The following is a 26,259-nucleotide window of genomic DNA, read 5'->3' as shown; positions in this document are numbered from 1 at the left end:
GTTGACCTGCTGTGAAGTGGTGGAGGGGAAAGGGAAAAGGAGGATTGGATTTTGAGAACTCAACTATCTATTGATGATTCCCTCTTGCTTGGTACGTCCAGTTGTGGGGTTTTGTTTACAGCTGTGCGGTGGCAGGTTCCATGTCCTGGAGGAAGGAACTGTGTCATCCCTCACTCATCCTGTGCATACAGCCCAGCCACTCTCTGAGTATTATCTCCTATCACTTCTGGCATTTCTTGTGCTTTTCCCCTTCCTGAGGTTCATAATTCATGTCACTGATTTCCGGTGCATGTGGAGTCAAGTTTTAGAAATATGAGACAATTTTAAAATTACAGATGCAAAGCCTGGCTGTTTGAGCCAACATCTGCAACTGGTTTGGGGGATTAACAAAATAGTTGGTCTGGATGATTGATATTTACCAGGACCTCTCCATTTCCCACAGAAATCAAAATGCCTGTTACTTATATGTTCTTCAGTTTCCATCAGAAATCACGGTTTCATCTGCTACATACTTTATTAAGTTTCCTCATGGACTCTCTTGAGCTAGAGCCACATTTCAATTAGCCATGATTAAGGAGGTCAGGAAGAACATGGGTAGTTAAAATCCACAAATAATGAAAAAACTGGCTTTAACCAGAAGCTCCAATACTCTCCCCTAAAAATTTTGCTAAAATCACAAACTTGGGAAACATTTACTGTGTTTTTCTTTGTTTTTCTTTGCTACAAACACAAAGGAGAATCTGTTGAACCTCAGCTTCTTACCATTCCAAACACTTCTTGATATTTAGGATACAGTTCAAATTCTGGCATCTGTTACCCAATGCCATGGCTGCTTCTTGTGCTTTCCTTTGTCCTGGTACTCCTGGCTCTGGGCTCTGGCAACCCTAGTCTTTAGGCAGCTTAGCCAATGGACTGGTCTAGGTGCTTTCCCTCCCGGGACTCTTTGTGCCTGGAGTGTCTTCATTTCCATTTTTACCTGAATAGCATCTTTTCATTTCTCTCAGGTTATATAGCACATCCTTGGAAGAACTTCCCCAACTTCTATACTATTTTCAGTCTTGTACTCTGTTTCCCTAGAAACATGCCTTTCTTACCCTAGTTTTGTGTGCTTGTTAATGTTGTTCTCCCACAGTTACCTATGAGCTCGGCTCCATCAAGGACAATGACTGTTATTTTCATTGCTACATTCTCTGTGTCTAACATAAATCCCTCTTAGTAGATGTCCAATGTTGAATGAATAGAGAAGTAAAGATTTTTAACACCTGGAATTAGATGGCTAGATATGTAAACCATCTCTAAAATAATGACCATGATGTTTAACATCCAGACAGGGAATTCTAGGATATATCCAGTTGTCATCTGGGGCTTACCTATAGTGATTATGTAAGTTTCCCACCTAAATATGTCACAACTTTTATTTCATGTAGTTCTGAAATGTGATTCTGAATATAGTACATAGTGCGCATAGTAAATTCCAGTCTTGTAAAGAAACTGGTTTATGATTGATTAACATTAGAATGAATTATATTTGAACTCTAGCAGATGTTGTCATCATTTTTATTGTACAAGCTTTCCATTCATCTCTGTGACTTCCCAGACATTGTGACAATATGTCTGCTGTAGATTTACAAATGGTTCTGAGTGTTGGTATTAACCATGGCTTAGAACTATTATATCAATAATTCATTGACTTGGTTCTGAGGCTGCAGCTTAGTTGGTAGAGTCCTTGTCTGGCATGCACAGAGCCCTGGGTTTGATCCCCAAACCACATAAACCAGATGTGGTAGTTGCATAACTGTAATCCCAACACTTGGGAGGCAGAGGCAGGAGGATCAGAAGTTCAAGGTCAACCTTGGCTTATATCAATTTTGAGACCAGCCTGAGCTACATGAGACCTATATTACAAAAAGAAAAAAATATTGAGTACATTTTGATCTGGAAAAGGTTTAAGTACTCCCCAAAATATAGAGTATGGCTAACATTATCTAATAATTTCTAGAGTTTATTGAACATTTATTAAATGCCAGACACGTTCTATAAAGTACTCTACACACTTATCATACTTGAAACTCCCAACATGTGTTTGAAGATAGGATCATTGTTTCTAATTCTTGATGAAATGAAAAAATAGGAAGGAAGGAAGGAAGGAAGGAAGGAAGGAAGGAAGGAAGGAAACGGAAGTTGTAGCTAGATGAAGTGACTGTACCAAGTGCACATGGCTAGCAAATGGCAGAACTGACCTACAGGCACAGGAAGTCCCTGTTTTCAGTCGTACATGCTGATCTTGGGAAAACAGAAGCTCAGTGAACAAAGTTCCAAGTAAGTCAGAACAAGATGAGTCCAAAATTCAGTGGACATAATAAAATTCAGAGAGAAAGGAGCCATACAAGCTGCTGGAACTGCTTTATTATTCATCAAAATACTGCCCTAGATGGGCTCCTTTTTTTCTTATATGGTGATTGTATTAGTTTCTTTTCTGTTGCTGTGATAAAACACTATGACCAAAGCAACTTATAGAAGGAAGAGTTTATTAGATTTGCAAGCAGAAGGCATGGTGGGAGGTGGCCAGAGCAGAAAGCTGACTGCTCACATCTTCAAGCAGGCACAGGAAGCAGAGAGGGAAAACGGGAAATAGAATACCGCGTAGAACTCTCAAAGCCCACCCCCAGTGATGTGCTTTCTCTGGCAAGGCCACACCTCCTAAACCTCTGCAAACAGCGCCACCAGCTGGGGCCAAATATTCCAATACTTGGAGCCTGTGGGGGACACTTATTCAAACCACCACAGTTGCATTACCCAGAACTTCTCTGTGTGTTTATGTTTCTACCTGTTGTTTTAGAATATTTTAGAATTTTAAGTCATCACACTCAGAACAGCTACAATTTATTATGTGATTGTTTCATGTGAGACAGTGTGTCCTTGCTTTCTCTTCTGACAAACTTAGAGTTATGCAACATTATCTCTATTTTGATAATGATAATATCTAATATGTATTAAGGATTTATTAAATGAAGCTCTCTTCCAAGCACTTTCCCATATTTTTCTTCTTTAATCCTTTTACCAACTCTATGGTCTGGGTAGCAACAGCTCCATGACTGAGATTAACTAAGGTTTAGGGAAGTTAAATGACTTGTCCAAGATGACAGATGTAGTATATGGTAGAGGCCTGGAGCTGAATCCATTGGATCTGGCCCCCTAAGCTGTCCTGCTCCCTAGCAACAGGCTCCAGATAATATTGTAGAGCTGTGAAATATTGGTCTTTTATATTCTGTAGTTCTCTGACTTGTAAATCAGAGTGACCCTTTCATCCCAGTGATGCTGGCCTTGTATCTCAGTGGTTTTTCTGTTTTCTGATAGGTGTAATTTCTGTACATTCAGTTCTTATGGATGTTAAAGATTAGTTTTCAGTCCTGTGAGAAGAAAATATATCTAGAATGATGTCTTTTTAAATTTGTTTTTGTCCTTGAATGTAGACTTGGAACCTAAGAAGAGTTTGGTGTCCACTTATCACTTGCTAGCTGAATCCTGCACGTCATAAAATTAGTCTCTCTGTGCCCCATGGTATTCAAAGATGAAATAGGAGGAACAGCTGCACACGTCACAGGCACACCGAGCAGATGAGGAAGGGGATCATGCAGAGTGCACTGCTCACAGGAAATCTTCACTAAGGTTTTCACTGTCATGATTAATGAAGTCGTCCTCTTGAACTTCTAGAATTTTACCCCCCATGGGTCCTCTATTTAATAATATTAGCAGTTTGAAATAGTCCTCTGGCTATGAATTAATGAGTAATTTATTTACTGAGTATGGGTACTTACTGGATGTATAGTTTAATGATTAAAGGTGGAAAGGCTTTCCTTAGCAAAAGAGTGGTCTTATTGGGCTTTAGAAAGAGTCAAAATAATAATCAGAAAATAAGCTACAAAAATAACCAGTGTTATTTTATGATTTATTTTAACCAAATGGCCAATCAGTTTGTATTTTTTAGTTACCTAATACAGTATGTATTAAGATAATAATACATTTCTGTTGATTACCCCATTCAAGTTTTGCAACAATTCTTTGAGGGACATACTATAATTATCTCTTTCTACCCCCTGATTTTAATTTTTTTATAGTTGAAGACTAAATGTACTTAGCAAAACTCAGAAAAATCACACCTGCGTCAAATGAAACTCTCTCTCTCTGTCTCTCTGTCTCTCTCTCTCTCTCTCTCTCTCTCTCTCTCTCTCTCTCTCCTACACACACTCTCACTATGTAGCCTAGGCTGGCTTCGAAGTTGTTACATAGACCAGGCTGCTTTGAACTCATAGAAATTTGCCTGCTTCTGCTGCGATTAAAGGTGTGCACTAAGAATTCTAGTGTTGCCAGTCACATTCTCATTCTCTGGTAGGTGTGTGTCAACCATTAGTGTCTTCTGCATGTCCATTCTTCCTAACTTCTCTGAAGGGAGAATGCAAACAGTACAGCCTTTCCAAGGGATTTCAGTATTTGCCAATTTCCTTCACTCTTCATTCAGTTAGTGCCAGACACACCTCTGGGTGTAGAATGGCAACTAAGACAGATTACATCCTTGTTCTCAAGGCAGTTTTATTCCAGTGATGGTCAAGACAGGAGACAAACAAGAACACAAGTGGCTAATTTAGCATTGGAAGGATCCAAAACAGGTTGATGTGTGAGGAAGTAAAGTTAGAGGACACTTTGGAAAGAAGGAACAAAAGAGCCTTTTGGAAGAAGGATAGTATAAGGCAGGTTCAGAGTGATAAGATGGCTTGCCATGTGGGCAGGAAACAATCCTGCCAGAATGCAAGGCCAAGATCAGAAAACACGTGGCTTTACAGAGACTGGAATGGCCAGTGTTATGAAGTGCAGTGGTAATGGATTGGAAGGGGGATTGGGGTGTGTTCTATGTGAGGGGCCTTCTAGTACCTGAATTTCTACAATCCTGTGAATTTGTATAACCGCCCTACACAGCAACATGGCAAGAATGTAAATGAAATAGCATGCCCATCTCCTAACGAGTGGGGTCCTGACCTCCTTCATAGGCTTGTGCCACTGGGTCCCTGTACCGACACCCACTGGTATTCTTCCTTATCGGGAAGTAAAGCTGACAGATGCTGGGTGCTCTGCACTTACTTATTTATTCTCAAAAAGCAGACGCTACTATCTTCATGTACAAATGAGAAGATTGAGTTTCTAAGGGGATCTTGCCCAAAGGGATAGAGCCAGGTCTGAAAAGTCCAAAGATCTGGTCTCTCCATGATATCGCTGGCTTATGTAGAAATCTTATACTATCTTGGGACACCATGAAAATCTTGGATCAAGTCCATTTTATAAACTTTAAACTATCTATAGTCTAGACTACAAAGAATACTATAACTGTTGTTTACAAGATAAAAATATTTAAGGCATTGTAATAAAATAATCCTTTCTTGAAATTACTTTTATTCTCATAAGAATCTACAAATGAGAGAAACAAGTGGATCACTCCGTTTCACCTTGAGTTTGTGCCCAGGTGAAACACATGCTTTTCCCTATTTTATTTTTATCTATAACAATAGTAGTAAAATAGGTGAGGATGTATGTTTGGTGTCAGGAATAAAAAGAGTTATTAAACAATGTTCCTATCTTCAAAGGGCAGGGAGTCCCATCTGCAAGAGATCATGCATCCATTTTCCCCCCTCTTTCAAACCACACCTTCCCTCCTTTAACAAATCCCGTCATGCCTGACTCTGATTACTTGTCAGTCAGTCCATCACTCCTGCCCTGCCTGAAGCATACACTCTCTCACACCAGGGTTATGGGTTTCTCTGCATCTCTGCTTACACTTCTGAGTATCTCTCAGCACAACAGCCAGAGAAAGACTATTTAATTTTAATTATGTGTATGTGTGTGTGTATGTAGAGGCCAGGAGTCAACTTCTGGAGTTATTTCTTCCTTAGGACTCTGGTTACCTCCTTTTGTTTTGTTTTGAGACAGGATCTCCCTTTAGCCCCAGCTGGCCTGGAACTTGCTCAGTAGACCAGGCCAGCCTCTATCTCACAGAGCTCTACCTGCCTCTGCTGTGACTAAAGTGCTGGGGTTAAAGGTGTGAGCCACCATGTATGGCTCCACCTCCTTTTTTGAGACAGGGTCTCTCACAGGCCAGCAACTCACTGAGCAGGCTAGGCTAGCTGGTCCAGAAGCCCCAGGGATTTTCCTTTCTCCTCCTTCCCAGTGTGGACTTGCAAATTTATGCCACTGCCTGCCATTTTTAATGTGGGTTCTGAGGATAGAACTCATGATTCCATGACAAACAGTTAACCAATGAGCCATCTCCTTAGCCCCAGAAAGTCACCTTAAAACAGTCTGATCCTATCCCTGTTCACACCCTGTAATGATTTCCATTTTGATAGTTTTGCCTCATTAATTAGACTGAATCCAGACTGAGGGAGACAGTACTCTTTTCTTCCCCATACAAAATATACACTCATTATATGGCTTGACTTTTTTTTTTTTAATAGTACTTATCTTTATGTAATTATCTCTTTACTTTTTGTTTCTGACTTATAACATCACTGCAACGTATGCCCAACACAAGAACATAAATTATAGTGTTTAGAAACACTTAACAGCTACTCAGTTCATACAGTAATTATTCAAAAACTATCTTTAATGTACAAATGGATCTTGTATCTCTGACTAGTGTCTAGACTCTACTGATCTTCATCTCTGAAAAGCCAATATTTTAAATTTGAGTGTATTGATTAAAAATCAATTTTCCAGGCTGGACTAATGCTTATTAATTATTGTATGACATTCCCTTTACCAAAAATATATTTTTAAATTTACTTTTTGAGACAGGGTTTCCCTGTAACCCCAGCTAGCCTGGAACTTGCCTTGCAGATCAGGCTGGCCTTCATCTCACAGAGATCTGCCTGTCTCTGCCTCCTAAGTTCTGGGTTTAAAAGCATGAGCCACCCCACCCTACACTCCATTTATCATTTTTAAATGTAAGAATGAACATTATGTTCTTAGGGAAAGAGGATAAAGCATGACAGGAATTCTAAAACTTGCTTACTTAAAGTACTTTTCATCAGAATACCTGTCTGAATTAGCATGTCTTGTTAGAACATTCGAATTGTGTAAGCCTGGTTTGATCCCATCTGTCACTTCCAAGTCTTCCTTGAGGCTTACGCCCTGTCTATTGTAGAGCATAGAATGGGATAAGTCTCTAAATCTTCCAAATACATACAACACTCTTGCATTCTTTGTGACTTAGAGTCCCATAGGTACCATGTTTGGTCTTTCTTTAATATCCCAAATGGAAAGCTAACATGTATTTGGACAGGAGGAAAAGAGAAGAGGTTAGTCATTGGAATGGGATCTTTTATTTTATCCTTTTATAATTAACAGCAGGAAAATCCTTTAAAAATGCTAAAACAATTTCTAAGCTGTAATGCAAGAGAGAAGTTGTGAGATATGTTCTTTTTATTTTTATTTAATGTGTATGAATGTTTTGCCTACATGTCTGTAAATGCACCCATGTCATGCAAGGCCTTTGGTGGTCAGAAGAGGGTGGCTAATCCCTTGAAACTGGAGTTATGGACAGTTGTTAGCCACCATGTAGGTGATGGGAATTGAACCAAGGTCCTCTGGAAGAGCAGCGAGTGTTTTTAACCAGCTCCCATGAGATGTGTTCTTTTACCTAGCAGGCCAGCAAATGAAAGACAACTAGATCAGACACAAGAGATTGTGGCACTGCAGAAGGAAGCTCATAAACTACTCCCTAGGATCTGGGACTAAGGTAGATGAGGTAACCATGCAGACAGGAAAGTATCTCTGTGGTTTTAAACAAGAGAAAGCTCCCAATAACTGAGAGGTATCAGCTTTTGCTATCAGTATTCTCACAACCTACACTGACTGAGTTTACAGAACAACCAAACACATAAAATGTGAGAAACAGAGGTATCTGATTCCCTTTCATTGGAAGAAATGTGAAACCAGGATTTCATATTGGATACATTAATGCATTTGCCTTAAACCCTCACTGTTTACCATGGTATGTCTATAGGAAGACCAAGTTGCTTGCATTTATTTCATATCTAGATACATTGAAACTCTTCTTACTGCCATTGTTTTTTTAATTTTAATTTTTATTTTATGAGTGTTGTCAGTGCATCTAATGCATGAAATGCCCACGGAGGCCAGAAGAGGATTTGGAATTACAGATGGTTGGTTGTTAGCTGCCAAGTGGATGCTGGGAATTGAATCCAAGTCTTCTGCAAGAACACCCAGTGCTCTTAACTACTGAGCCATCTCTCTAGCCCCTGTTATGGTATTCTTCATCAGAGGTGCTCTATAGGATAGATATATGTCTGTAAACTGTACTAGAAACTCCAAACCTTGTAATTTTTTGACAAATTCCCATTACTTAGCATTAATAAATTAATGTATGACTTTAACTTGAATTATTGACAACATTTTTTTCTTGCCTGTGGGAGCCCAAATTTCCTGAAACTTCTTTAAAACCAACAAATATGTTTTGTATATGTTTTCTTCGTTGGCCAATTGGCGTCTCTTTTGCAGCACTGGGAAATTTTATTTTTGCCTCTGAAAGATGTTAGGAAGGAATGGCTTCATCATATGAAATCACAGCAGCGTGGGAAACCTTCGGGTCTGTCACTTACTCTCCCATCTGCTCCCCGTCTCCATTAGGGCACAGAAACATTCAGTAAAGGGGCTTGGTCAACATGTCAGTAGGACACATAGTTCTAATAGTTAATGCTTTTATAGCAATTATAACTCGTCCTCACTGCCATCAGAGATGGTAAAGGCCTCTCTTAGAAACCTTCCATTGTCCCCTCTATGTAGAAATTAAAGGACAAAGGCCAAGCACAGCAGGAGCCTCCAGAACTGAGCCCTAGATTGGTCTGGCTGAGGCCAAACTAGTTAAAGATGATCTCTTTAACAATTTCTGGTTACCCAAACTAATGAAAGTTTTTATGTTTAGTGCACTTTCTCTCACTGTGTCGTGTGAGCTTTTGGTGCTCTTGCCTTAGTAAAGCATCCTCGCCACTGGCTTTTGCACATGCAGCATCCTGCTTTGCCTCCCACCCTTCCAGCACCCCTCTGTCCGTCTCTCTGTCTAGTGATTGCCACTTTTCCTCAAGGCTCAGCCCAGGGTCTTCCTCTCCTTTAAACTGTCATTTTAAATCATTTCCCCTACACCCACAGCTTCAATCACGCCCACAAACCAACAGTTCACAAATTTGCATATCAGATCTAGGCTACTTTATAGGCAATGCTCTGCTTTCCACATTCTCACTGTGACTTTATGACTCATCTCCCTAAACATCTCCGTGTCTCTCTCTGTCTCTGTCCTTCTCTCTCTTCCCCCTCCCTCTGGACATGCCTCTGCAATTTGCTCAGTTTCATAAACAAGACATTGAGCGTCATCCTTGACATCTCATTCTCTTTCATCTTGCATATCCAATTTATCATTGTCATACTAATTTTCCTTCCCAAGCATTCCTCTGATCCATCCACATCTCCATATGTCCATTTCTAACACTCTTGTCAAAGTTATCACCATCTGTTACCCAGGGTTCTGCAACGGTCACCTCTCTGATATTCTGGCATCCTTACTCTTTTTTTCCCCCCTCTAATCTCTTTACCAAACTGGAGCTGAAAAGGGAGCTTTCTTAGGATGCAAATCTTATGTGACTGCTCTGCATTAGCAACACCTCAAAGGATAAAGACTAAATCTCTTCCTATAAGTTACAGAACCAAGCATGATTAGCCTCCTCTGAAGGTCTATCTTGCACAAGGCTCATTCCTGCTTTATAGGATATGGCCACAATGAGTGCCACCGCTGTCCCTGTGTCCTTCTTTCTAACACCCTTCAGATTTTAACTCCAGTTCTAGAGCCCTCAAGTATGCCTTTTCTAATACCCTGTGTAGTCATCAGTCTCTTAATGTACTGAGCCACTTCTTGGCAGACCAGCAGCAGCTGTTATTTTAATCTGTGTGTCTTTACTCAGTGTCTATTTCCTTTTTATCTGAAAGCTCCATTAAGGTCAAGAACTAGGCCTATTTTGGGTATTTCATTGATGTTATTTCAGCTTATTCTTGCATTTGCTAAGTGCATTCTGACAGATATAAGGTGCCCACTAGTTAGCTATTAAATGAATTCATATCTACTAAGGAGTTTTTTTTTCTCTCAAGCTGTTTCTGGATTAGTTTTAGGAAAATATCCACATTTTATTTAGGCCCTGTTAATAATGAGCTTTCTTTTCCTTTGTGTATGTGTGTGTTTGTGCTTCGGAGTGAGGAAGAGATGACAGGCTTAGCTCAAATTCTGTTTTGTATCATGTGGAATCTCTTCCACATGGAGGGCCCAATAACTTCAAAGGGAGTTCTGCACATGGAAGAGATACACAGGGAAAAACCTGAAAGTAGAGCCCTGAGTTTCATCTTGCTTAATGGCCTGGATCTCCTAGAGGTTTAGGTGAGTAAACTGAAAAGAAACAGCTTTGAGCTAGCAGTGTGTGCAGCAGAAAGGACGCCTGAGCAAGCACCACAGTACCAGCAGAAGGAGAAGAGAGTCTTCATCAGAAACTTTATGAACCTAGATAGTGCAAAAGCTAAATGTGATGCTGAGGCATGAAACATGCCCTCATGACTTGAACCTGGATTATGTTCTAGAAGAGAAACTTACAAGGCAGAGGCAATGGAAGGCACGGGGCCCATAGAAGTAGTCCTTGGAGATTTACAGTCCAGAATAAAAGTAGGAAGGGGCTGCTTCCACTGTGTGGTGAGATTATCCTGTGAAACAGGGACTCGGGTTTCTTTCCCATTTAAATTTATGCCAATGCTGTGAAGTAGAGGTTGGATTTTACAGCAAACCCAGAAGGTTAGAGGTTTTTGGAAACTGAAGGTGTTCAAATAAGGAGAGCTGATATGAATGTTAGCTATTGCTTCTTTATTTTCAGCCAGCTTTTATTGCATTTTACTAATATGTTTTGAGTCAATCAAGTTAGATCTGTGTTTCAAATAGTGAAGCTGCTTTCATCCTGGGGATTTCCCAATTACCACTCTAGAACCATTTCTTTTTATGTTGTGTGGGTGGGTTATTTCACTGTCAGATTATTTTTAATCTGCATCAGTTTTCAACATACTTTGTTCCTACATATTAAAAGGGATCTAAAGACATGGCCTGCTCTAAACAAACAAACCTGTGATATCAACTTGGATTTTTAAAATATTTTATATATTATTTATATTTTCATGTGTATGAGTATATTGCCTGCATGTATGTAAGTACACCCATGTGGTGGAAAGCCCTCAGAGGCCAGAAGAGGGCATTCTATCTCCTGGAACTGGAGTTATAGATGATTGTCAGCTGCCATGTGGGTGCTGGGAATCTAACCCAGGTCCTCTGGAAGAGCAGCAAGCATTCTTAACTGCTGAGTCACTCTCCAGCTGCAATGTGAATTTTCAATATTATTAATGTTGCTAGAACATAGACATTTAAAAATTTGAGAAGGAAATAAATATGACTTTATATATAATTTCCAATTATAGACAACATTTTGATCTGACTTTTTCCCCTAACTTTATGATAACAAATACAATGGAAATAATACCTAATACATGTTACTAGAGATGCTGATCTAAATCCTCACCATATATTAAATCATATGATTCTTATAAAAACTTTATCCTGTAAGTATAAAATTACTTGAGGCAAACAGTGCTTAAATAAATCCAGTGTCACAAGGTAGCAAGTATTGGAACTACATGTCTTTTCCAGACTCTTCTGCCCAGTACTGATTGTGTCTGAGTTTTTGCTTGTTTGTTTGCTTGTTAGAAGCCACAGTATACTCAACATCTTTGTGTTGTGGGGTGGGGAATGGGACTCTGAATCCAAACCACTAGGGAGAGTTTATTTCAGTCATGTGCTAAAAGGCTGACTTTCCTGAATGTTTTTCAAAGTGGAGCAAAATGGCACATGGGGCACAAGGCCTGCAAGGGAGGCTGCTGGTCAGCAGTACAGCCTTAACAGTCTAGAAGGAATCAGCTCTCTGTATCCTCCTCTGGTACATAAAATAATACTTTCCTCACAGGATCATTATGGGGATTAAGAGAAGTATTATATGTGTGGACCTGGGTGATGCCTATTGTGGCTATCCTTGTCCTAGAAATGGTATCAAAATTATACTCAGATTTCCTAGAAAGCTAAAAACCTGAAGGAACACCCAAATGTCATGTAGCCAAGGCATTAAGAGTAGGGACAATGTTCTAGTCTTGAAAACATAGTAATATTTCATCAAATATTTGAATTTGCATCTTAATTTGATTGTTCTTTAGGTCCTGTCATGTGTGTTTTGCCTCATGTTCTTATTTTCATTGTCTCTTTATCCCAGTTATAACGCTAATTCATCAGAAATAAAAATCTTCTTTTCTACATTGTCATGTCCCTGTTGGGATGCTTCCTGGGCCCAGTGACTCTCTCTGTGATCTTCATCTGCATCTGGCACAGTGTTTGGTTCTTCTGTAGGCATTCAGGAAATGTTGCCCAGCTGGCTCATCAAGTCTCTTAAGTGAGGCAGATCTTTGAACACCTTCCTATATTGAACTTGTCCCTGTAAGGTGCAGGTGTGGCCCTTTTGCCTCCTCTATTGAAGGACTATGTCCTTGTGGACAAACCATTTTCTTTTTCTTTTTTTTTTTTTAAAGCTTTTACAAAAACTTTATTGAGAATTTCATACATGCATATAAGGTGTTTTGATAGAATCCATGCCCAGTACCTCCCCTCCAACATTCCCCCCTCTGAAGAGGTAACCCTAAAATCTTTTACGGATTAGATACAAGCTCCCAAATACTTTTGACATTTTGACATTTTTGTTGTTTGGAACAGAGTGGGTTGCTAACAGGCCAAAGGATATTTTGACTTTTAGCCCAGAAACTGGCTACATTTCTTTGGAGGTCTTTTTACCCTAACTGCCTAGCCAGTTCCTACCTCCTAGTCTTATCACTCCATCCTCTGAAGGGGTTACCCAAACTGCCAATAGGGAATAGGGATGCAGACCGCTCTGGCTTCTTTCATGCTGAACAGGGACGCAGGGTGAGGCAATTGGAATACCCCTTCAGTGAGTCTATCTAAAAGACTCCCAAATTGCATAGCTCTCATCTCTAAGGGGAAAAGAAAGTCCTTGAATTGTGAATAGGAGATGTGAAGGAGAAGTAAAGGCAAGAGTAATTAGCATTACAAATTCTAGACAGGGAACTAGAAAAGTCAGAACAGGGCACTTTTAAAATGTTCATATGAGAGTTCATTGGAGTTTTCTGACAAGAGCTTCCAAAAGCATCCCTCTACCTGGTTCTTCCTCATTTTTCTTTTGGTGGACAGACCATTTTCTATAAAGAACAGAGTAAGGTGGAGAAGGAGAAAGGCCATGGACTACACTTCCCTGCTCATTTTTCTAGATTTCATAGTGCGAGAAGCCACTTTAGTCCTGCTGGGAGAACAGGAGAGGAAACAAAGTCCATCTGTCTCCCAACCTTCAGGGTCTTCCTCGAACTTCTCCCTGCCTTCTGTTTCCTTGGATTTAATCACTATGCTGGAACATCAGCAGGGATATGGCTAGCTGCCTTTTGGAGGAAGAGATCCACAGACCACCAGTCTTGCTTCTACTTTCTTAAAACTACTCCAAGGCTAACCAAAGCTCCCACAGGCATCCTCCCAGGACCACTAATAAGCAAAAGACTGAAATCATTCAGATCAACACACTGGTAAATTCACTCCGAGGCCAGTCTGTGCTCAAGGTTGGTTTTCTCTCCCCGCTTTTTAGGTCTTGTTTAAAATTGTATTCAACCAAGTTGTTTCCATAACCTCTCAGAGACTCTGCAACAATCAGATGACATCATTGATATGTTATAAGATGTTACACATCAGTAATAAAATGTCAACCAAAAAGACATGCCCTTGATATGACTGTAAACTTCCTCTTTCTATGAAGTTGCCAAAAATTAAAGCCCAATGATCATATTCCTAAAGGAGTTTGCAAAGCCAAAGTACTTGTGGAACAACAAATGAAAGTCCAGTGTCAATTCCTACTGGCTAGGCAGCCTCAGCCAAGGGGGTACTCTTGTCCAGGTGGCCTTGGGATCCCTTGCATCAACTGTACCCTGAGCAGGTCTCCATAACAATGGGTTGTTTCTTCTGGTTTTTTGAAATTGAAATATTTTCTTGTGTTCCTTATTGAATTAATTAGTCAGCTTTCCATTACTATAATGAAATACCCGAGACAGTAACTTATCACAGGGAAAAATTTACTTGTCTCTTGATTCTAGTGGTTCTAGTCCATGATCAAGTAGATTCATAGCTTTGGGCTTCTGGTGAGGGCAGCATATCATGGTAGAACAAACCACCCCTTAAGAGTGCAGGAAATAAATAGGAAGGGGACAGGGGTCCCCTGGTACTGTTCAAGAGCATGCCTCAAGGATCTAAGGAACTCCTGCTAAGTCCCATCACCTCCTACTAGTGCTAGCCTAGTGGGAAGGCCTTTAACAAGGGCACTTATCCAAACCAAGACACTTATTTCATAAGTAAGCAAAGTGGGACACAATAAAGAATGCTAGCACTGGCTCTCCATTAATCAAGTAAACAATAAACAAGTAGATTCTCTAGTTTTTAAAGCAATTCTTGCCAGGCCCTGTTTGACGCTGGCTGGAAGCAGATATTCAGGGCTGCTGAAAGAGAGAGAGCAGATGAAGTAAATTTTCCTGACTTCACCACTATCAGGCTACCAGTCAAATTTTGTTTAGCTGTTTGTAAATCTATAACTTTCTATTTCTAAGTTGTCAACTTTACCACTGTGCGTTTAGCATAGAGTGGGACTGCCACGTATCCAGTGCACACACAGATAGTGCACACACTATCAGCGCAGGACACGTGAGCACTGCTGTGCATTAGAACTTAAGACTTTGCAGTGATGGCAGCTCCAATCACCAGGACTTATTTGTCACTTTCTTACACCATACCTATACAAAACCTTGTCATTTTTATTTTCCTTTTGCTTTTGTTTTTTTCTCCCTTACTCTAAGAAGTCTAGATATCCTAAAGAGACCGTAAATTTTCCTGACTTCACCACTATCAGGCTACCAGTCAAATTTTGTTTAGCTGTTTGTAAATCTATAACTTTCTATTTCTAAGTTGTCAACTTTACCACTGTGCGTTTAGCATAGAGTGGGACTGCCACGTATCCAGTGCACACACAGATAGTGCACACACTATCAGCGCAGGACACGTGAGCACTGCTGTGCATTAGAACTTAAGACTTTGCAGTGATGGCAGCTCCAATCACCAGGACTTATTTGTCACTTTCTTACACCATACCTATACAAAACCTTGTCATTTTTATTTTCCTTTTGCTTTTGTTTTTTTCTCCCTTACTCTAAGAAGTCTAGATATCCTAAAGAGACCTTTTTTTTTTCTGTGAAATTAACCCAATTCTAGCTCCAGAATGCATGCTTAGGTGCAATGGGGTAGGAACCCTTAAGTGAGTAAGCAAGTCACATGAATAAAGTTAGCTCTCCCCCCTTCTCCTGTTGGTCTGGCCCCTGATATGGAATGCTATTAAGGGTGCTATTCTAATCCCTCCTACAAGGCCTGGCCTTAATGGATGGAGCCTTAAGAGTACTCTGTGTACCTGAGCATCTCAGTGTAGTATAAAAGTGGTGGACCAAGTTTCAAATCTTTAAGCCCACGAGCCTATACATTGGAAGACACTTTTCTTTATCATTGAATCCCGCCTCAGGCATGCTTTCTAGAAAAACGTCAGCCAGTCAAATTCAGGATAAGCTGCCTAGATTCTGAGTTCCGAGGATGCCTATTCTTGCCACAGTAGCTTACTCCAAACCAACTGGGTGACTGGTTTGACCCACACCTTTTGTGTATCCTCATGGAACTCCAGCATCTGCCGAGGCAGGTCTTACAGAGTGTAAACTGTGTTTATAGAGGCAGCCTCTTGTCTACTGAAAAAAGCCTATGTATGAGCTTTTATAATCTACCAAGGTCAACTTTTCAAACAACCTATGTTTTATAATCTCTTCCTAGGCTGACCTCTGTGGGCATTGCATGCATGTGGTGCACTTATACACATGCAGGCACTCATGCTCAAGAAGTAAGAATAAGTAACTCTTTAAAAAAAGAAACTGCTCTGGAGGCAGAGACATGTAGATCTCTGTGAGTTCAAAGCCAGCCTGATCTGCAAGGCGAGTTCCATGTCAGCTGGGTCTACAGGGAGACCTTGTCTCCAAAAGACCAATAAATAAATAAATAAATAAATAAATAAAAAGAAAAAAGAAATGGAGAAGAAAAAGGAAATTAAGTAGGTTCCTAGGTTTCACCTAACTGTATTCTGATTTACTCGGAGTGATAGTAGTCTAGAACCTTATGATTTCAGAAAACATCTGAATGACTACAGTATGTCTGGTAGGAGCTGTATTTTGAGACCTATTGTTGGCTTCTTTCTAAAGAACAGAGTAAGTCAAAGGGGTAATTTTGATCAACAGAGTACCCTGCCTTTTTCTGGATCTGAGAGGGGTGCTCTATGGGAACATATAAAGTAGCAAGGCCTCTTGATGGGAGGACAGAGAGTCAGGGATGCTGAAATAGGGAATTAAGTGTGGCCATGGCAGAAATGTAGAGAGATGTTTGTAAGGTCCACACTGAGAACCTTAGTTTCTTTCTTAATTTTTCTAAGGACTGGCCTTTCTTAAATGTCAACTAGAACTAACAATCATTCCACAAATAATTTTGTGTACTTTATTGAAATCTTTCAATTTTCATACAATGTAATTTGATGATATTTATGTCTCCTTCCCTATCTACACATCCTCTTATTGCCCCCATCCAATTTAATCTACTCTATAATATATACTCTTATATATTACATATATACTAAGGCCTATAGAGTCTAATTTGTGTCTCCAAATATCCTTCAATGTGGGTCCATCCCCTGGAGCATGGTTGACCTACCAAGATCCTGTACTTGAAAGAGATTGTTTCTGTCCCTCCAGCAACCATCTGTTGCCAGAATTTCCTGAGGTAGAGCTGGAACTTCTTACCGCCTTCCTTATGTCTATACTGGGATTTTTTTTTTCCTGGTTTGAGCTTGCATGGGACTTGTGTATGCTGCCACCATAGCTGTGAGTTCATACGAGTAATTGACCAGCTGTCTAGGAAACTGTTTCTTTGAGGTCATCCACCATCTCTGACTCTTACAATCTTTCCACCCCTCCTTCTGCAGTAGTCCCTGAGCCTTTGAAGGCAGAAGTTTGATATAGGTGTCCTATTCCGGGATAAGCACTGAACATTGGCCAGTTGTGAGTTTCTGTGTTAATCACCATCTGTTGCATAAGGAACCTTCTCTGATGAGAGTAGAGAGATGCATTAATCTATGGGCATAATAGTAAGTCATTAAGAGTCAGAAATGATAACTATTCAGTAGAAAACTCTGTGAGGTCCTCTCCTATGTCCTGTGACCTGTCTAGTTTCAGGTTCCTAAGCCTGATATCAGTGTCATGTATGGGCTACATTCTAAAAAGCAGACCTTAAATCCAATTAAGGAGTGGTTGGTTACTTTCATAATATTTGTGCCACTATTGCACCAGTGGGCATATCTTGCAAGGCCAGTTATTACTGAAGTTCACAGGATTTACAGCTGGGTAGAGTTGATGATTGTTTTTTCCTTCTGGTAGCATGCAAGCAGCTTCCAGCATTATGAATACTAGCCAGTAGAGATGAGGCTCTGAAGTCAGCACAAGCTTGAGTTTTCCTTGTTCATTCTACAGCTTTGTATGTAGTGTCTTCAGCAATAGAGTCTTAGCATCTAGTTCTGATCAGTTACCAAGATCAGGGGCAAAGGCTAGTATTCAACAAATTTTTTTTGAATATATATGTAAGATAATATATATGTTAGGATCCCTAGGATAGTGAATAGGATAATTTGTTACCTTTAGGATAATGTACGATCCCATATAGAATTGCATTCCTGGTTCTGTGACAATGAAATTATGTAGCATAGAGGCAATGGTAAATTGTCATATGGGGAATAAGTTAACTTTATAACCACTGTAAGGAAAAAAAAAGCCACTTATAAGCACTGTCAAATTTGTCACTCAGTTGTTAATGTTTTAAAATCTGAAAGCCATTGGATGCTTTTTTTTTTGAAGATGCTCCACATTTTGTGCATGGCAAATAACAACCAGAAGTAGGTGGATAAATCAGGACCATTGAGAGTCCCCAGACTTTTTCATTTTAGTTTATTATTTCAGTCTTCTTCAATCAGCCTTACTTATGACTGTTAACAAGAAGCTAATTGGGTGGCTTGAGTTCTGTTTTTGTCACCGTTTGCTGACCAGGGTCTGCTGTAAATCCCAGTGAGCCTCAAGCCAGGCAGACAAATGCACTAATAGTCTGGAAGGAGAGATTAGGCAACAGGCGTGGAGAGTCTGTTGTTCATCCAATCAATGAAATATGTTTTAATTGTAGCAGCAATGCCATAAATAGGCTGGCACACGCCTGTCAGGCTACCTCATTTCATTCTTTTCTGTTTCAGTCACTCGGTTTCCACCATCCATGTGAGTCCGAGATTTTTGTTTGATTCACAGATAGTAAAGACCTCCCTCCGGTCAGCTACACTTTTGGAAGATATATTCTTTGGAAGTTGAGCATGAATCGCGGGAGAGCAATGCTGTTCTTATTGTGACTCATGTCTTGCTTTTACTTAGTCCAAGACTTCTGGCCTCCATTTGCTTTTGCTAAATTCAATGCTTCTGCTGATGTCTGCTCTCTTTCAGGTGATTCGTAAGGGCTGGCTGACCATCAGCAATATTGGCATCATGAAAGGAGGCTCAAAGGGATACTGGTTCGTGCTTACAGCAGAAAGCTTGTCCTGGTACAAAGATGATGAGGTAAGCCATGGAGAATGGCAGTTTGCTTAAGTGTTTCCAATGCTAAATTAACTGATGTTTCTGTTATACACAAATTTAGACACCAGTGGTCTCTTTCAGTGACATTCAGCTATGAACGTTTCTTTAAAGAAGCACTGTTTGATTTCATTATAGGTTTTTGATTTTTCAGTATTGTCATTGAATTTCTTTATCTGCTTATTTCTTTGTTGTAGTCCTATTTTGCTGACCTAAACAATGAATTTAGGGGTCTCGAGTTAGAAACCTCTTTATGTTAATATCCAGATACTGGTATGGTGAAGGCAATTTGGTGAAGGCAGTTTTCATTAAATAACATTGAAAAGACAATAAGGTAATAAAACATATTAGTAGTAAAATGATTTACAAAATGCCATTAGTAAAGCACTTTGGAATCATTGCTGTGGCAACCATCTCAAATGCAAAGCTTTGAAGATGATCAGATTGCTGGCCTTCACATGAGTTCTAGACTTTTTAAACAAATTTTCTTCTTTGAGAATTTGATATCTCTGTAAAACATGAATGATGATATTTATAGTGTTCTGGCTTATGTTAGATGTTAATAATGTCACCATGTGACTTACTAATTTAAATCTGATACCTATAAAAGTGTAAAAAATGTCGTATTAGTCTTATAGAGCCATTAAAATGCTGTTAAGTCTTAGAACTAGACTTGGAAAGACGTAGATTGAAATTGAGCTATGTTTGGGAAATCTCAGTAGCTTTGTTCTGACCAGTGAAGTCATTGTATTTAAAATACAGCCCATAAACATTACATGAGCAGGTTCTTTGATAGCAAAACCATGTACAGGTGAGATCCTGTCAGTCTTACTGACTCTAAAAGAAGTGTTGTTGGAGTTAAAAGTCCTCCCTATCTTAGCTTGATTTCTTTTGAAAGCATTATAAGTTGCTTTTCTATTTCTTAGAAGAAAAGTTTATTGTCTCAGAGTTCTTTTCCTTTCCCAACTGTGTTTTATGTGTTACATTATGTTGGAAAATATTGGATTCAATGAGATGCCTAGAGTTTGGGACTGGGCAAGTGTTTGTTTGAGTGGTACCTTAATCTAGCTGTGTGGTTTTTTTTTTTTTAAATTTGTGAGTTCATTATAATAAAGTGCTTTAAAAAATACTGGATGATGGGTCCTACCAAATTTTCTGCAGTATGGGAACTAAAATCCTATAGAAATGTCAAAACAAATTTTCTTTCAAAAAGTTATTTTCAATTTTTTTTTGACTTACATTGGTCACTGTAAGTGTCTGAGGATTAACTATGGTTGCTCCCCTGAGATTGGTTAGGCATTTCTGTCATTCTGTGGGATGCTCTAGTTTTAAAGGTTACTACTTAAGCTCCAAAACACTTTCCTAAATATAAAAGAGAGTAAGTAGTTACCTTCTTTGCACCTCTGTTGTGCTTTGGACACATTTTCTATATGAATATTTAGATGTTCATTTACGTATATTATCAACCTTGGACATTTTTCCAGTTATACAAGAGCAAGCAAAAGGTTGTACTAAGGAACCACAATAGTGATAGCTCATGTTTTCTGTTTGTTAGTTAACTGACCCACATTATAATTTAAGGAAAAGTACTATAATTGTTGCTATTTGGCAGATGAGAACACCAAAACAAGCAAGCAAACATTACCATTCTCACCACCAAAAACACCCAAATCTCGACCTTTTAGAAAATCATTTGGACAGAATTTAGTTTATTTCACTAAAGAACACGTAGTGTCAGTGAGGATAACTCACTTCCAAAGGACCCATGGAGAGTTGGTAACAAAGTAGAAATAAGAACTCAGGCTGTCAAACTCTCAGGCCCCCAGAGATGCCTGGGGTTGTCCAATTCCATTGTGCCTCACAAAGCGTTCACCAGCATATTCAGGTGTCTCAGCATTCACCTACTTCTGGGTGTGGCCCCCAGAGGCTCCTGAGAGAGCTCTGGGGGGCAATGGCTTGTTACTGCAATTTAGCTTTAGGAGAAGCCCTCTGGTGTGCTGTGTAACTCCTGAAGGGTATAGAGGCATGCGATGTTCTACATAGGGAAGGAAGAAGCTCTGAGAGCCTGGAGGATCATGTCAATGGACTTGCCTTCCTCTCCTCTAAAGACTCAGGGCAGCTCTGCAAAATCACTGCTGATTGTGTTCTCTCAAGAATTCAAACATGTACATTAATATTGCCTGAGTCTAGAGGATATTTTACTAAAGGTATGTTTGTGGAGGGATGTTAGAATGAATCGTGAAGGAACTCAAGGAAAAGGTACTTTTCTCCTTTAGATCACACCATGAAAGAGGAAAGGACAGAGAAGTTTGCTTTTGTGTGGAACCAACAGCCAAGTATATGAATAGTTAGGTATTCAGTTCTCTTGAAGAGGAGACAGGACAAGGAGCAAGCAAGCAACAGGGAAAGAGCCTCTAGAATGGGTGACTAGAAAGAAGTTGTGCTGTATAGCTTTAGTGTCAATTTGACACACCTGGATTGAAGGAGCCTCAATTGGGGAATTTCCTTCATCGGACTGGCCTGTGGCCATGTCCGTGGGGGCATCTTTTTGATTGTGGAGTGATGTGGGAGGGCCTAGGCCATTATGAGTGGTGCCAACCCTGGGCAGGTGGGCCTGTGTTGAATAAGAAAGCAGGCTGATCGGGGGCCAGGGGAGCAAGTCAGTAAGCAGTGGTCCTCCATGGCCTGTGCTCCAGCTCCTGCTTCCAGGTTCCTGCCCTGAGTTCCTACCTTGGGCTCGCTAATGAACTGTGACCCAGGAGATGTAAGCTGAATAAACCCTTTCCTCCCAAAGTTGGTAGTGGTCAGAGTGTTTTGTCACAGCAATGGAGAAACAAACTAAGACAGAAGTAATACAGGAGCCAAGACAAGAGTGATAAGCTATGAAGAAGAATGAGCCCAATGACAATTTAGCAAAAGGGACAAGAAATGCAGAAGCCCTGGGGGCTGGGAATTGATGGGAAGCCCATGGCCAGAATGTAGGAATAGTCAAGGGCAGAGGCACTGGAGGGTAACACCACCCAATTATTTGAATTTGTTCCAAGGATAACTCAAAACCACAAAAGTACTCTCAGGGTGTGGTCTGATTAGGTTTGTGATTTACAAGCATCTGGTTGCTGGGCTGTATGTGATGTATAGGGTATGCTTGAGGTAGAGGTGCAAGAACAGAGGGGAGACCAGGTAGGAAGCCAGAGCAGGCCAAGGCCAGAGGCGATGATGACATACCCTGGCTGTTAGCTGTGGGAGAGCAGTATTCAAGTTCCAGTCAAGAGGCTACATTTACACTTTGGTCATTAGCTATGGTTATTCATTCAGAACTCTGCCCAGAAACATGATGGGAAGTTTTCAAATTCGAAATGCTGACCCAAGACTGACGATGGGCTGCAAGTGGCCAGTGTCAGTGGGGCAGAGGCCTCGTCCCCCAGAGTCAGCATTCTCGTTCTTGCCCCACCACTCCTTGGCTACCACTACTGTCCTGTATTCTGTTCCATTTGCTTCCTTAGCCAGAGCTGCCTGACTCTGCAGACTGTTTCTGAGTCTGTTGTCAGGGCAAAAGAGAGGAGACCACACCGCTCCTTGCTCTTTGCCAGATTGAGCAAGTGGTAGGGTCTGCTGGGAGCTGAAGCTGAAGGAGAGTAACAGGGCAAGGTTCAAGCAGAAAGTGTGTGAGAGTAAGGACCGAGGATCCACCACTGGCCTCTTGATTCCTCACAACACCCATCTGTGAGCAAGACTGCGTGTAAATGATACTTACGTTCCAAAAGATCCTGCTGCCATGGTTCAGCTACATGTGGATTAAATGTGGCTCTGTTGACAGCATTGAAAATCCTGAATCTAGAATATTCTTGTGTGAAAATGAACTAGAGTTTTCTACCTTAACTTATGGAGACATTTTGTTGATGCATGGAGTGCTTGTACTTTGTTCCTATGTGTACATCAGCACTTACATACTTTGGAAAACATGACCCATGAGAATTTATCTTTCTTTGTCAAGTAAGTGTGATGGGACATATCACTGACTTATTTATTTGTGGATTCATCCTTTTTTTATTGACAAATCTATATTCAAAATTTTATATGTGATTCTATTACCCCCTTGCTTTCTTTTGTAATTAGATGGTGTATTTTCATTATAACCTAAATGGCACTTATGGCATATGAATATATATGGCTTTATTTAACTTTTGACAGGCTTATAATTAGCATAAATGGCTTAAATATATTCATGATAGGCTGTTTTTCAAGATGCCAATAATGGATCCCAAGGCACTGTAGTCCATAAATGCCTGGTGCCATGGAAGAATGAGATGCTGGGATGTGGGTTTGCTGTGACTGGGGCAAGCCAGTTCAATTTCTGGATCTCAGTCTTTGCACTATTCAGTAAGGACCATTGCTGGCCGAGTCTCATCAGTGGGATTTTACAGTGTCCTCATAAATCATGTATTAGTAAGTGCTCTTGGTACCACACTAGTATATTTGTTCTTGCTATTGAAAGCATCACCACAGTCTCCCCATGTGATGTAGTGTCATTCTCTACCTCACATCACTTCTGATTTCCAACTTGTTTTGGTCATTTTATATTGTGAGATAGCATATGTGGCATCTGGATTTTTTTTTAAAGTAAAGAATGGCAAGATTTGGAAAACAAGAGGGACTCAAATCCCATTTGATCAGTGAGACTTCCCTACTGTCCCCACTACAGACTCTGTGTTCTATCTACATCTTAACCAAGAATTAGAAGTGATGATATCAAACTGGTTCCTTCCAACCTTCCATGGGAAATTCCATGATAATCCAAGTGCTGACTTTAAGTTATAGTTAGCAGGAGTGTAGCAGCGAGAGTCTCAGCATTTTCCATTTTCTTCCTATTTAGAATAATGCATCTAACCTACTCTTAAATCTTTTTATGGATGCATGAACCACCTCAAGAGTCCTTGACAGTAGTTTTTGAACTATTACTCTAACAGTACAGCACAGTAATGCTGTTCATATGCTACTGATATATGACCTTAATAGAAAGGTTTCTGCCTGAGTTCCAGGCAATGTTATACTACCATGTTATCCTCACAGAGTCACTGTAATGCAGTATGTTGTAGTAGACACAGTTCATCCACTTGACCATATCTTTTTTTTTTTTTTTTGGTCTTTTTTGAGACAGGTTCTTCCTGTAGCTCTAGCTGGCCTGGATTTGCTATGGAGACCAGGCTGGCCTCAAACTCATAGAGATCTGCCTGCCTCTGCCTCCCGAGTGCTGAGTGCTGGGATTAAAGGCGTGTGCCGCCATGTCCCGGCCATATCTTATTTTTTAACATGACTCCATGATTGGAATTTTGTGAAGTGTGAAAGGAAGTAGCCCGTCTTTCAGAGTTCGATAGTTTACAAGTCATTACTAGGGGATTTCCTCAGGCCCTGTACTTCCAAATCATGTGGCAGAACCCCAGACCTGGAATTTCTTACAAAAATGGTCATTAGTACATTTCCAGGGGTTGCATGGGCCCATTTATGGCTCGTCTTCCACATGTCACTCTTCCAATATGCACATCCCTAGGCCAGAGGACAGTGCTTGTTAGGGGGCACTCAGAGCTCAGACATACAGACTTGTGATCTGAGATGGGTAGCATGTAACTCTTTGATTTCTATCAAAAGGATAATATGAAGCTATTATACTACTTATCTTTACTAAGAATTTAGAGAAGAAATAAATTTTAGTAATATCACGTAGATTATTATATGCCCCTCTGAATGGCAGTTCTTAACTAGTGGGTACACTACTTTGTTGTGTTTCTGGCAGCTTTAGCCTCTTTTGGCTAAACAGCATACTGGCTTCTAATCTTTTCCCTTAATGGTATCAATCTAAAATGCCTGAGGCGCTTCTTTATATGTAATATGAGCTTATATATACTATGTATCTATTTATACATTATATATATGCTCATATATCTAATCAAGCCAAACTGGTCAAAATGTTCAACAAAACCAGATGCCAATGACTTTTGGGAAACAGGAAACTCTTGAGTTAGTAGTTGGAGCTGTACGTTTCTTCTACTCAAACCCATTAGGCCAGCTTTCACTGTCCTGACTTTCCTGATGATCATTATGGTTGTTATAGTTTCCATTTGTGGAGATAGTGTCCCAGGCATTGGGCTCAGTCAGCAATTGATCTGTATTCTCCATTTAGAGACACAAAGAGAACAAGGGACGTAGCCAGCTGTGAAGTGATAGTGCCATGCCCTTTCTTACCTGAACATTTTCCAACAAATATCTTTGGAAGCCTTGCAGTATACCAGGCACTGTTCTGGTCACACAGGATAAAATGATTAACAAAGAGTCCATGATACCTGCCCTTTTAAGAGATAGTCTGAGTTAAAAAAAAAACATATAAACAAATAACAAAACCTAACAGATACTAATTACAGACTATGAAAAAATAAAGACTATGAAAAAATGTTTGACATGAGCAATGCCTGAGGTGGGAGGATCACAGGGTATGGGTACTGAGTGGTCAGAGTAGCTTCTGTTTGTGTTCTAAGGCAGAATTAAACCCACAGAGTCTGGAACAAAAAGAGAAAGGGGCCCTAACAATGAAGGACTTTAATTTCCAGAGTTATAAGAACCTTCAAAGTTTTTAAACTGGAGGGTCACATGCTGAGACCTGAATTTTTTTTTTATAGACCCCTTTGGTTATCTTGAGGAAAATTGATTGGAAGAGGGCAAAACTGGACTGGGGGCATTATTAGGAAGTAATCATCATTGACTACATGAGAGACCATGGTGGCTTGGGTGGGATGAGTTGGTGGGAACTGGCAGAAATGAGTGAATCTAAAAGATTTTTCAGAAGGTGACAAGTGATAGGTAACTTCTGACAGTTGAGACTGTACCTGTCATGAGCCCAGGAACCGTTTTTTTCATTCACTTTCTACCACTGGCAGTCACAATAATGAAAAGAATAAACCAAATATTTATTAGTGAAGGTCTGAATCTGCGAATAAGTGACTATGTACAGTGTGATTTCATCATGTGATAGTATTGAGGGCCTAAATCATTGAGTTACAGAATTTCTTTGAATTTTGTTTATTTTTATCATTGGTTAATAGGTATTTTCTCATCTGCTTAAGTAAATATGGCTTACTGGACTGAAGATCATTTGGGAAAGAATATTAATTTCTCATTATTAATTTGCACACATAAATTCTTGGGGAATTTAGAAAAAGCCAAAGTATGAGAATAATGTAGAAATAGCCATTTCAAAAGAGTTTTTGTCTGGATAATTTAATTATTCAG

General features: G+C 40.0%; 1 protein-coding gene across 10 annotated transcripts in view; it reads left to right on the top strand.

Moving 5' to 3' along the window:
* Positions 1-26,259, top strand: part of Dnm3 (dynamin 3) — a 605,597-nt gene that overhangs the window by 287,242 nt on the left and 292,096 nt on the right. For all 10 annotated transcript variants that reach the window (XM_029553749.1, XM_008848499.3, XM_008848501.2 and 7 more), the window contains one exon: positions 18,850-18,963. In XM_029553749.1, coding sequence (XP_029409609.1) covers positions 18,850-18,963 — 114 coding nt within the window. The remainder of the gene's footprint in view (positions 1-18,849; positions 18,964-26,259) is intronic.

The sequence above is a fragment of the Nannospalax galili genome, unplaced genomic scaffold (genome assembly GCF_000622305.1).
Source record: "Nannospalax galili isolate Female #2095 unplaced genomic scaffold, S.galili_v1.0 scaffold624, whole genome shotgun sequence".
NCBI classification, from domain to species: Eukaryota; Metazoa; Chordata; class Mammalia; order Rodentia; family Spalacidae; genus Nannospalax; species Nannospalax galili.
The sequence above is the reverse complement of the archived record's forward strand: the minus strand, read 5'-3'. Positions and strand labels throughout refer to the sequence as shown.